Source organism: Solanum dulcamara, chromosome 3 (assembly GCF_947179165.1).
Source record: "Solanum dulcamara chromosome 3, daSolDulc1.2, whole genome shotgun sequence".
Taxonomy (NCBI): domain Eukaryota; kingdom Viridiplantae; phylum Streptophyta; class Magnoliopsida; order Solanales; family Solanaceae; genus Solanum; species Solanum dulcamara.
In genome coordinates this window covers 4,360,470-4,373,749 of record NC_077239.1, presented here as the reverse complement: position 1 = coordinate 4,373,749, position 13,280 = coordinate 4,360,470, and the positions used below count along the sequence as shown (strand labels likewise).

General features: G+C 34.9%; 2 protein-coding genes across 4 annotated transcripts; one reads left to right on the top strand and one right to left on the bottom strand.

The window, feature by feature from the left end:
- Positions 1–197: 197 nt before the first annotated feature.
- Positions 198–12,398, top strand: LOC129882227 (kinetochore-associated protein KNL-2 homolog). Of its 3 annotated transcripts, none has more exons than XM_055956430.1 (10): positions 198–357; positions 439–524; positions 1,402–1,546; positions 3,721–3,799; positions 3,944–4,617; positions 5,371–5,446; positions 5,555–5,613; positions 5,955–6,012; positions 6,213–6,292; positions 11,990–12,398. In XM_055956430.1, exons 1-9 carry the CDS (start codon positions 256–258, stop codon positions 6,254–6,256), a joined length of 1,323 nt encoding a protein of 440 aa, XP_055812405.1. In that variant the 5' UTR covers positions 198–255; the 3' UTR covers positions 6,257–6,292; positions 11,990–12,398. The 3 variants fall into 3 exon arrangements, with proteins under 3 accessions (XP_055812405.1, XP_055812402.1, XP_055812404.1); XM_055956427.1 differs by having other exon boundaries at positions 199–357; positions 3,721–3,856; XM_055956429.1 differs by lacking the exon at positions 11,990–12,398 and adding an exon at positions 6,628–6,774 and having other exon boundaries at positions 199–357; positions 3,721–3,856.
- On the bottom strand, positions 7,868–8,338 carry LOC129881986 (agamous-like MADS-box protein AGL29). Its single transcript, XM_055956095.1, has 2 exons — positions 8,140–8,338; positions 7,868–8,037 (listed from the first exon to the last, which is right to left on the bottom strand). The coding sequence occupies exons 1-2, from the start codon at positions 8,336–8,338 to the stop codon at positions 7,868–7,870; spliced, it is 369 nt and encodes a 122-aa protein (XP_055812070.1).
- Positions 12,399–13,280: the final 882 nt, after the last annotated feature.

Below are 13,280 nucleotides of genomic sequence, written 5' to 3'. Positions count from 1 at the left end.
CACGTGTTATTCAATTTTTGTTTTCAGATTTTATTTGGATTACTAATAATATGAATAAAATCTAACTTAACAAGTAGAACTTAAAAGAAAAATAAAAGTAAAAAGTAAAATTTAAAAAAGAAATTAAAAGCTAAAAGGAAAACGAGAAATAATTTCGATTTCAAATAATTAACTAAAAAATTGATACATTTAAAAGATAGGGATAAATAACCCGGTTAAGTAGCAGTGACATTCCCGCGCAAGAAGGAAGGCACAATGGCTTCTGATTCAACTGCTCAAACTCAAAGGGTCGACGAGGAGAAGGAAACTTGTGAACCCAAAAGCAGCAATTCATCAAAATCTTGTTTTCAGCCAACAGTGAGTATATCTTTCGCAGCAATCCCTAAAAAAATCGATTCTTGTTTTTGATTTTTCTTTTATTGACAAACAAACAAACAGGTCTGTTTGAAAGATTGGTGGCTTATTAGGGCTGAAACAGATTCTCAAGGAAGGACCCTCGCCGTTGCTGGCCTCACTTCTCGAGAGTAAATTTTATCTTCCTTTTCAAGATTCAACTTTTTTTTTTCTTGCTGTCAAAGTTGTGTTGCCCGTTTGGTGGCAGTAGATTTTGAAGTTGAAACTTGAAAGTTTATTTCTTAAAGTTGTGATTTTGGAATTTGAGTTGCTTTGGACATGCATTTTACTTGGAAATTTTTTAAAGTTTTGTGAGCGAAAGTCTCAAAAACTGGTCTAAGCCCTTTTTTTGGAACTTGAAAATATTTGAAAAATCTGATCAAATTTTATGGACAAACAGATACTTGAAAATAAAATTTCAAAATCTACTCCCAAAATCTATGGCCAAATGCTAGCTTATTGTTGTTTTAGGTATTTGGGTTTTCGAGATTTAGGATTTACTATGTGGTCTTGCAATTTTCTTGTTTTTTTTTTGGGTGGGGGTGAGGGGGTGTATTTAATGAGCTATTAATATTTTTCACCAGATTGACTAGTGTGAAGACCAGAAAATGAAAGTTTGAGAAGATGTATCATTTTGAAACTGGTCATCAATGTGGGTAAAGTACTGGTAGATTGGATTATTTGCTGAAAAATGTCACCTCAAAACCAGAAATGATGTTCAACCTGGTTAATTTGTAATGTGAGTTTGTCAAAATAGGCAAATTGGCAATCGTATTAAAGAATTAGAATACATCCGGAGTAAAAGGATGATGAGGCCAAGTAAGTTATAGAATGCAGGACATGGTTTTCTTTGGTTGTTAAAGCCAGAATTTCTCAAACTTAAGACCTCATTATAATAGAAGGACTCAACAAAGACATAATTTTTCTGTAGTTTTCTGTTATAACTGACTCAAGTGTCATTTTGCATTCAGATCCTTTTGTTTTAATCATTCTACTATGTTTCTGTAGGGGTCAAGCACTGCGAGGATTCACTTCTGCACCAATTCTCAAGATATATGATGTTTTTAATCTTGAGACCATTGATGGGGTATGCGTTGTCCTCAAAGGCTTCATAAACAAAAGTCGTTCAGAGGAAAATGATTTTCCATCTGAGGTATGCTACGAGGGTCATGCCGTATTTGTTTGCCCGTGAAAACTTTTTGTTGATTGCAAAATGAGAATTTGACATAATCCTCCTCTTTTTTTGCTACAAATAGTAGATTATTTTGTTTCGTGTTATACAATTAGTCGTATTGTTTGATTGGAGTACCATCACAAAGATGATGCTCTCTCTAATTGCAGTAAGGATCTGTGCTTTCTCTCTACTTTAAAAAGGAAAAGGAATAAAATAATGGCAGAAATAACATACTTGTTTAGGGCCTTATGCTAGTACTGCACAATGATAATAGAATATAGAAATAATTACAGATAGGTTAGAAAGTATAAAAGAAGATAGAGAGAAAGACAAGCTATTGCCTAGAGCAACTTCAGTTTACTTGAAAACTGTTTTAATCTAACTCTAGTCCTGAAGGGTCGTGTCAAACCCAAACCCCTTTAAGAAATTTTCTCGAAAACGTAAAAGAAAATCTTTTGGATATCTCAATATTGAGAAGGATACAATAAGCAACTCACTTTTCAATGAGAAAGATCTCCGCGATTGTCTTGTTCATACGTTGAAGAAGCCAAAGAGACACCCTTCTATTCTGCATTTGAGCTTTTGTATTTGTCTCAACCCCTTAACTGAAGCCTTACTTAGACGAGGTCAAGTTTAAGGGGAAACTTCATCGTCAGCTGAAATATTGGTTCCTGGAAGATAAGGCTAGAGCATGTCCCCAGGAAAATCTGACGCTGGTATGATATAGAAACAGTCACGCCCATTTGTAAATTATAACTGAACTAAAAATATGTGAACACAAAAGGAAAATTGTGGTTTGGATATCTTACAAAGTGAGAAGTGAGACGGCCTTCATGACTAAAGGACCGCTAATATCTTCAACGGCAGTTTTCGATGCAATATCTTCTCATTGGGAGAGAGTCCAGGCTGTTAGGCCTTTGTGCCTATCTTTTAGCTCAAGACTGTGAGACCGTGGAGACTCAGATGGATTACAAAAATAAGAAGTGCCAACTGTATTGTATGCATAGCATATGTAGTTATGAAGCAGATTTCTCATGACTTAATGTAGAGATTCATTTGATACGTTGCTGAAATTAACTTCTTTAATAATGTAGAACAATTTGTTTGATTGCGAATAACCATTGCAGCAAGAACTAGGCTCTAGCAAAATCTAAGCCTTTTGCATAGCTAATTCAGTATACGTACTCTACTGTTCTAGCATATCTATAAGGTTTCTCGATGCTATCCTCCTCTACTATACAACATTTTATTAAACAATGATTCATCAGAAGGCCTTTTATCGATTTGTAGTAAATAAAAAAATTGGAAGGGAGAGGGTGCGTCCTACTGAAAATATTTTTTCCCCGTAAATTGGTGCGACTTTTTTTTTTTTTTTTGAAGTTGACAAGAGAACACTTCCATCAGACTTAGTTAGAGAAGTAGCAAAGCTTAAATAGGCAGTATGTTATACTAGAATATGTTTAGTTTGTTGTAAAGGTTAGATCAACTATTTTAGGGTGTCTATAAGGTTGATTTATCAGGAATCAAATAATATTATCTGGACAAAAAATTGTTTACTGTACAGAAATTTCTAAAAATTGTGAATGATGGATGAATTATCATCATCATACATAAATGTGTCTCAAATGATTCTAGGAGCCCCAATTATTTGTATTTAATTAGTATCAAATACTATATCTTGTTTTTTTGGTATAACATGGCTATTGCAAATGACGTTGGTGCTACGGTTGACTGTCTGAGCTCATTACACAATACGTAATGTAGCCTCCTGTTGTAAATACATCCCAGCATTTCCTTATTGCTGAAATCAATATACTACCTTCAACAATATTTTAGAAAAAAAAAGAGATTCCAGGAGTCCCAACATACACAATGTCTCAATTAAGAAAGTGATAGTAGTTTATTTTTCCTTATTATCTCTCCTTCTGGAAAAAAGCAATACTTTTAGGACTTGGTGCAGTTTTTTACACTTAGGGATAGAATTCAGGGATTTCTCTGTTTGATGAAGTTTTAGCAATCATTATATGCTGACCAAAGACATTCAGACAATTATGTTATCCGTCACAAAAAAAGAAAAAGAAAAAGTGATTTAAGATAATTATAATTGGCGCTTGGCGATCCTTTAATTCTTGTCAGTGGTTCTTTCTTTACAGGTGATCGAACAGTTTCTTTTTGGTTTTCCTCCTCAATGGGAGACGTTTAATGAGAAATGCTTAGGAAGAGAATCTAAAGGTAAGGGTTCTGCAAGTGATGCCCTTGGTTTTGAAAAACCATCTGTGTGTTCAGAAAGTAAGTTCACTCTATGAACCTATTTGTATGTCTGAAAGTTGCCAAGTTTTTGTTGTATTTTGCTTATACTTTTTCTACAACCTGCAGAGGTTAAAGATCTAAAGAAGTTAGATCAAAAGGATCATGTAGAGACTACTGGTGAAACAATACAGGATCATAATGGGAGACAAGACTATGAAGTAGAAGACAATTTGATGAGGGACAATCAGAATGATGGAGAAGTTGCAAGTGAAGTTATTATACAAAAGGCGACGAAAAGAGCAACGAGGTCATCGGTTAAGCTTAATTCTACAAACACTTCTACAAGCATTGCAAAGAAGCAAACAATACAGGATCATAATGGAAGACAAGACTATGAAGTAGAAGACAATTTGATGAGGGACAATCAGAATGATGGAGAAGTTGCAAGTGAAGTTATTGTACAAAAGAAGACAAAAAGAGCAACGAGGTCATTGGACAAGCTTAATTCTACAAACACTTCTACAAGCATTGCAAAGGAGCAAACAATACAGGATCATAATGGGAGAAAAGACTACGAAGTAGAAGACAATTTGATGAGGGACAATGAGAATGATGGAGAAGTTGCAAGTGAAGTTATTGTACAAAAGAAGACAAAAAGAGCAATGAGGTCCTCGGACAAGCTTAATTCTACAAACACTTCTACAAGCATTGCAAAGGAGCAAACTGCAGATGATAATCGAACAACTCACTTTAAAAGTTCAAGCGCATCCACGAAAAATGCAAAAAGAAAATTGTCATATGTCAGTAGGCGCTCATAGAAAAGCTATCTTAATTTTACATTATGTGTTCTTGTGACATGAAAGTGCACTTCCAATTTACATGTTTAACAGGTTCTAAAATAATTAGCGTTTTAGAAGCACGGCAGAAATTGAGCCATTATAACCTCATGATTCTAGGATATTTTTTTTTTTGATAACCGTGGTGTCCGGGCCAGCTTGTGTGCACCTCGACTAAGTTCACGGGATACCTGCCACCTCCCATCAGTAACCATGATTCTAGGTATTTCTCAAACTAGCATTTCTTTCAAAATTTGCACCAAGATTTGGTAGTATGAGATTTCTAGGTAAGATAATATGGAGCTGGCATGAAGATTTAAGCATGAGAGGAAAAATATCACAAACAGTTATGGCATCTGATTGTGTGAACACAATCCAAGCAATTCCAGCTTCTTGTTTTCTGGGTAGGGGGTGGGTGCCTTTAGTCCCAGAAGAGATCTGATACTTCTGTCTTTTCTTGGTTGTTCCACATTTAGCCATTTATATCAATGTTTTACAGTTTTAAGTTTGTGTTATTGCATAAGTCTTTTGTTGTTTCCCTGCTTTTATAATTGGTTTATCGAATTGAACAACTGATAGCTGGTAACAGGTGTGAACTTGATAGCTACTTCCAATGCTTAATGTGTTATTTTGTACTTTTTGAACATCACCCCAAAATACTTTTGGTTATATGTTTGACTAGTTTTTAAGCTGTTTATTTTTCCTTTGTTTACTTAGGGAAGTCCTCAGCAAGGGGAAGAGGCAGTTCCACTTATCTCTCCTGAACCTTTGAGTTTTAACAGATCCAGATCAGGTGCATTCGTCATCAGAGCTAGCTATTTCTAGTGTTCACAGAAAATTTTGTTTGTTTATGATTGATGTATATATAAGGTAAAATTTGCCTGCATTTGGTTTTCTGTAGGGAGAGTGCTACTTCCTCCAATGGCATTTTGGCGCAATCAAAGAGCAGTTTATGATGCGGTTTGTCATCAGATTTTTTGTATACCTCTATATAACTCGGTCATGAATCTTGGGATATCATCTGATCTTATGCACTTTACGGTGCTACAGATTCTTTCACCACAGGCATCTCATGTCATATGCATCTTCCATCCTTAGCAACTAGATTCTATGCCTAATTTGAAGCAGATTTATCATCTTTTAGGCTTTGAAATTCTCTAACCTCGGATGTATGGAGGAATTACCTAGGGTTGTCATTTGTGTGTCTCCTGTCAGGCGTATTCTCATTTGCTCTTATTAAGGAGAGATGTGTGTCTCAAAGTTGGCCCATCTTCTTATAACTACCCTCATATATGTTTCAGGATCAGAGGGTTACAGAAGTTCAACAAGGCGACCTGAATCTTGACAATATATCTAGAGGTGCTACACAATCTCTTTATTTTCCTTACGAGAAGATTCATTTCAAGAATTTTGCTTGAGTGAGGAGTGAAGAAATTCTCTTCTAGCTCTCAAACCTATTATTTACTTGTAAAATAGATCTTGCCTTACTATTTTCACAATTGTAGTACTTTCCATGCCTGTTGCTTCTGTAATTTATTGGATGTTTATGGCTTTGGTAGTGTGTAGATCTGAACCATCAAAAGAGAGACGAAAACTCAGATGAGAGTTAAAGCTTCTATTGTTTAGTGGAAATGTTAAGGTATGTAAATATTCACCATTAGCATCTTTGAATCAGGAGATCTTTACAAACAATCCAAGAGTCTAATTGTTGTCAAAGGCGTGCTTAAAGCACGCTTAAGCCCTGAAGAGAGGCAGAAAATATGTAGAGCGTTTCGCCTCGCTTTATAGGCACTTCAGTGTTGTCAAGGATTTAAGACATACTTTTCCTTGCCAATGAGTGCAATCCTGAAGATTGGACACTAAACAATTGATATTTCACTTTATCATTATGTGTTTTTCAATTTCTTTGTCTATATATTTAGTATTCATGCTTGTGATTATTAATTTTGGATTACACACGTTTTTTTTCTCCAGTTGCATCTTTTGTCAATAAAGCCCACGCTTTATTTACGCTTTGCGCTTAAAGCCCAAACGACCTTAGAGCTTTTTTGTGCTTTTCGCTTTTGATAACGTTGTCAGGCTATGATGATGCCTTTTGGAAGGATTTAGAGCAACTCCATCATTATTAACCATAAAGTTGATCAACTTTGTACATCTTTTATACATGTTCTCTGGTTATGCTTTTGGTTAAAGTGGATGTTTATCTTTGCTAATAAAAGACAGAGACTCTATAACTCTGACAAGATTCCTTTCTAGTCCTCTGTGTATGCGTCGTCCTGATGCATATAAACAATGTTTTGAAGAAAATCAGATTCTGAACTTAAACTAAGTAGCGAATATTTTTTTTTTTTTAATTCAGATTCCTCAATTGCCTGTGTTTCACTGTTTATTCAGCCAAGGGTCTTTTGAGAATTACTTACTTTGAAAGAGCAGTTTTGACTTTAAATAGTTGATACCTATATTGCTAATTTAGTAATTGAGGTTGCACAAATTGGAGCCAGAAAAGGAATAAGTGAAATCTGGAAAAGTATTCTCTAAGACTAATGTACAACAACTAATGTACAACAACATACCTAGTGATCTCTAAGGCTAATGCAATTGAGTAAAATTTATTTTGTATCGTACAAGAAAGGAACCTCATTTTTGTATGTGCTCTCGTTAAAAGGAAATAAAGTACTCTGTTCCATTACATATGTGGATCGGTTTGAAAAACCAGATCCGCTATCACTCTTGAACTCCTTAATATGTCAATAAAGTCAATAGATATCAGATAAACTCATGTTACAGAGATTCCCAACATCTCATAGAGAGCTAGCTGTGGTGTAAATATAAATGCATCAACAGATGGAAACATAAAAGAACGCTAATGAGTGCACGAGAGTTTTCTTTGATCCATTTCTTTCATGCTGCTCACTAGATCAATAAACGATTTCAATTGATTTACCAATCTAGGCAACACAAAACATCATTTAAGACTAAAGATGAAACAAATGAAATGACTGACTTAATAACACAAGAATTACATAACCTTATTTTTTGTCATCTAAAACCTCTTATAAATGGACATATGAAAACTGAAAACAATTAACTTAATAACAAAGACAAGACTTGACCATAATTAAAAGACTTGATAGCTGGTAATTTTCCTCCAAACACAACTCCAAATTCAAGAATTCCAATTACCACCTCCATGATAATTATAAGTTCAAGAACTCTACTCTTCTTCTGGCTCAGGGACACATTTACCTTTTATATCCTTTTTAAGTTTTTCCAACCGAGACATGGATGCCATGTACTGCTCCAACATGTGTTTGTCTGTCAGTATGTCCGAGCGAGGGTGCTCTTTATCTTTCTCTTCCAATGCTTGTACTTCTTTATGAATATCTTCAAATGCCTCAAAAACACTTGATTTGCTCACATCAGCATGATCACCTTAGCGAGCGTCTAGTTTCAGTTCAAGAAATTTATCAGTTATGTTTTCAATACTCGTGGAACCATAGGAATATGGTCTTCCACTTGGTGAAAAGAGTAAAACACCAACATCTGCTCCGGTCAGAGTTGAATACTCATCTGCTTTCTTGAACAAGCCTTTTTTCGTTTTCAAGAAAGTAAGCGTGCGTGTTTCCTTAGACTCAATCAACTTCATTTCAATCTTTTGCCTACCCTTTCTGGTCCTCTTATCCATTGCAAAAACAAATAATTAAAGAAGAAAATAAGATGTTTTGGTTGAATAAGCCTGAGCAATTTTGAGAGGAATGCTTGTGTAATTTATAGTAGGTGCTCAAGTCTATTTGTCACGTGTATTGTCACATTTATTTAATGTTTTCATATTATGAGTCCATCTTCACGTGTATTGTCATGTTTATTTATTGTTTTCACATTATCATTCTATTTGTCATGTGTATTGACACGTTTATTTAGTGTTTTCATATTATGTGAATCGATCATGAGATTACCATGAATCCCAACAAAAACTGTCTTCATATTTATTCTAGTACAATTGCAAAGTAATAATGCCGAATTGAATCTAAAGATAAATGAAAAATAAAGTCACATTTATTTAATATTGTCATATTATGAGTCTTTGCCATGTGTATTGTTATGTTTATTTATTGTTTTCATATTATGAGTTTATTTGTCACGTTTATTTAGTGTTGTGAATCTATTATGGGTGTTAAGAAGTCCACATCAAAAAAAGGGTGGAAAATTGGACTCCTTACATGGACTTGGACAATCCTCCACTGATGAGCTAGGTCCAAGTGCCATAGCTTTATATGGTATCAGAGCCAGACCCATCCCAACTCTTTGTTCACCATGTTGGACTCCATATTATACTATCTACGCTCCAGTTGAGGTCTGAGCTTGCAGGGGAGTGTTAAGAAGTCCCACATCGAAAAATGGAGGAGAAATTGGTCCTTATATGGACTTGGACAATCCTCTCCTCATGAATTAGCTTTTGGGGTTGAGTTAGGCCCAGGTACCATATCTTTACAATGGGATTACCACGAATTCCAACAACATTGTTTTCTTATTTATTCAATTGCAATGAAAAAGTAATAATGTTGAATTGAATCTAAAGACAAATGAAAAATAACAATACTTTTAATTTGTTTACATATATAATGTTAATTCGTAAGGGGAGCCTTGAAGCAATGGTAAAGTTGTCTCCGTATGACTTAAAGGTCACGAGTTTGGTGTTCAATACGGGTGTGGATCTAGAAGCCTGATCCTTCATGATCTCAATTTTAAGATTCGGGGTACAAATCAAGGTATGGATAAGGGTGCAGGGATTTGACTAAAAATAATTTAAATATCTAAAAATATAGTTATAAAAATATGCTTAAATTATGGTGGACTATTTGGAAGGATAGGAGTGCATGAAGTTTTTAAGCAAGTTTGAATTTGTAATTATTATCAAGTACAAAGGCATCTTCGTATTGTTCTGATGTAATGTGGCTGTGAAAAATGATATAGAGGCCATGATACACTTCTTGAGTTCATTGGACATTCAACAGTGATGTTGATATGTGAATATCTTTAAAGTACCTTCTGGTTGCAGACTTTTTAATACAAATATGTTTTAACAATAAAAAAACATATGCCTAAATTATGATTTCACCCTAGCTTTTGTTTTGATTTCAAAAATCATTGTATCTGACTCGAATTTCTTGATCGATTTGGGTCAAAAGTACCAAAAATCGATTAACCAAACCCAACCCACACCCACACCCACACCCACACCCATGTCGTGTTGACATGTGTGCGGCACCAAATGTGAAGAGTCCACACAACTCCACTATATCATCGACAAGTTAGTAGGGATGGAATACAATTTTCTTCATATGAGACAATTTACTGATATTCTCTGATGAGCATCCACAATCTTGCATCAGTATCATGTAAACCAGTAGTTACGAGATCAACCATTCTCTCTAACAAGCACTAATGGAGTGTGCTAGTCTATTCAATTTATTTGTACCTTCTATCAACAAACCTTAATCACCTTAGGTATTTACGATTAGGACTTAAAGAGGGATCGAGGTCTTATCAACATGACATGATCATTGTCCCTGAATCAATTGCCCTCATCCAAGGGTTTCTTTATCTTGTTCCAATTATAGACAATGCACTACATGATGATGAAGTGTTTCCTTTTTATTATCATATAGCGAATGAGGTTGTTACAAAACTATCTATTCTCTAGCTTTTTTAGAACATTCGACTTAACTGATTGAATTGTATGTTGATCTACCGTCGAAGTGATTTTGGTATCTCAAATATATTTTAGGTCATTGGGGTATTGACTTCTTGTTAGACGGTAATCTAGATCTATTGATTGTCAAAACATAATAGTTAGCGATCCGGTGCCAGCCTTGTTCTGATTGCACTAATTTGTTTTTAATTGTGTCCAAATGTGATGTAGTTCGTACAATGTCATGTGGATAATGGGAAGTTAGAGGTGCACTTAGGAGGATTCTATATACCATTGTATAAGAAGAGTGTAGATGCAGCATAGATAAAAGGGCCTTCATTAAATAATATAGAGGAAGATAAAGGGAGTGGGTGACACCATGGTGAGGAGTTTCCTGAGGAAGAAGTATGAGTGGAGTTGTGGAGCTGCAAAGAAGATGCAGTCGCTGGTATCAACAGTTTCAATGATGGATTTCTTTCATTGTAGATGGAACATGGTCAGGAGTGACATTATTGGAGGACTGAAGGTGGTAGAAGACTAAAATATGGAGAAATTAGAATAGGATCTCGACGCATCTTTTACTACACTTATGCTAAAAGATGGTGGGGCATCCTACATCTCGTACTTGCAAGGCATGAGGAAGGGAATACATTGGTGAATATAGGAATAACTTCTCACTAAAAGGTGAATATAGGAATAAAATAAAGTGTCACATTTGATTTTCAAAATTATAGACATGCGTATAATAATCATATTAAGTGCCCCATAGTAGTTGACGAAATAAACTGTTGTCTCTTTGTATGGTTTTTTGAGCAACGCTCACCTTGTGAGCTAGCTTTAAGAATTGATTTAGAGCCATCATTCATTTTCTAAACATGGTATTAGAGCCACACACATCCTTGTTCTTGGTTTGCCCAATATCGTCCACTAGACTACAAAGAAAGAAGTTGGTAGCAACAGAACTCTTTCTAAACCACTAGAGACAGTCACCTACAATAATCAGTCTACGGACGTAATAGATATCCATTGTGGGCGTGCAGCAGCAGGGGGGAGAGTGTTAAGTGTCCCACATTTGTTGAGGGAATATACCGTTGTTTCCTTTATATGATCTTGGGCAATTCTCTTCTCATGAGATAACTTTTGGAGTTGAGTTAGACTCAATATCTGTTTATTAACAAATTAAATCAAATATCAGGATACGATAACCATATAGTGCAACATGAGATTGTATAAGGTGCAGTAGCCTCGATGGAATACCTATTCTTCCTTCTACCTTATTTTTGTAATGTATACCAAAAAAATGCCTTACAGTAATCTGTCCATTGCAATATATATATGGATGTGTCTTGACCAAGAGTTATTTTTTCGAATTACCGCTTCAAATTCATTTTGCTAGTACAGTGGAGTCTTAAATATGTCCCAGAGTGAATAGATTGTTAAGTTTGAAGGAGGAACTAGTGGAAAAAATTGTTAGGCCTATGGAAAACTCAAAATGAGGTGATTCTTTATGCAACTTGATTGCAGTACCTTGCTCCTTCTTGTACTATGCAAAGAATGTTAATATTTCATTACTTCATGCTAATATTTCTACTTCATTATTCCGGACAAGTTCTTTGATTCTTTTTTTCCTTTTGACTCTCGTAGATATTCCAATAGAGTGAAACTCGATGCTGAAACAGCTTGACCAACTCGGATTTGATGGTTTGGAGGTTCGCGTACTTCTTAGACGTTGTTTATCGCTACTTCCTTCACTTGGACATCTTTCTATTTTGAATTGCCATTTATGGTTTAAATGTTTGTAAATGGATCAAGAGGGAAAGTATAACAGGTAGTTACAAGTTGTATGTAGTGCACTTGCTCCTACACTTTTTACAAGTACTTTTGAGTAAAAATTAGTCAAAGTTTGGATGAGCTGCCTTTTGTTTTAATATCATATGGTGATACAGTTGTGCTTATGGATTCTCATTTAGACCAATATTTTAGTAAGAAATTCTAATTTTTCTTCATGCTGAAATACTGATGTGTTATGTTTTAAAAATATCATCTGGTCATGTAGTTGTGGCTCTCATTTTGCAAGGAATTTGCTTGCCCTAGTTTTTTCATTTTAATTTACTTGCATGTCTATCTCTCTAACAAAGATATTTTATGAGATTATTTTGTCCCACCTTCTATATGAGATAGTAATTCCGGTTAACTAATACCTCAAATCAGATATGAGATAAAGTTAATCTTGTTATAAAACAAACTAACTTAGAAAATTAATAAGAAAGAGAGACAGTAAGAGAAAGAGAGAGTTGAAAGAATGTGTGCTCTTTCATTGAAGAAAATATGGCTATTTATAGCCAAATGGAAAGAAGAAATGGCGGCAACTTGTCCCCTTTAAGTGGGCCCCATTACAAATGGAGCATCCACTATCATTTAAATTATAAAAGTCCCTCTTGAATGTCCATATAAAAGAAAAATTCTAGTGAAAGAACAAATATCCTGAACACTCATAGATGTTATGTCTCGTTAAAATCTTACTAAGAAAAATCTAGTAAAATAAAGCCTAATGAAGGAAAAAGAGTACATACATCTGATAATACACTTTGAGTGTTGCCTCATTAAAAACCTTATTAGAAAAATCCAGTGGGACAAAACTTTGGTTAAGGAAAAAAGAGTATAGCACGTATTTTACTCCCCGTGATGAAAACTTCATTTGATATTTTGGAGACGATGCATTCCAATCTTATATCTTAGCTTCTCAAAAGTTGATGTTGGTAATGCCTTTGTGAATAAATATGCAAGATTATACCTCGAACGAACTTGGTGTACATCAATATCACCATTCTTCTGGAGATCATGTGTGAAGAATAATTTTGGTGAAATATGTTTCGTTCTGTCTCCTTTTATGAAGCTACCTTTCAATTGAGCTATGCACGGAGCATTGTCTTCG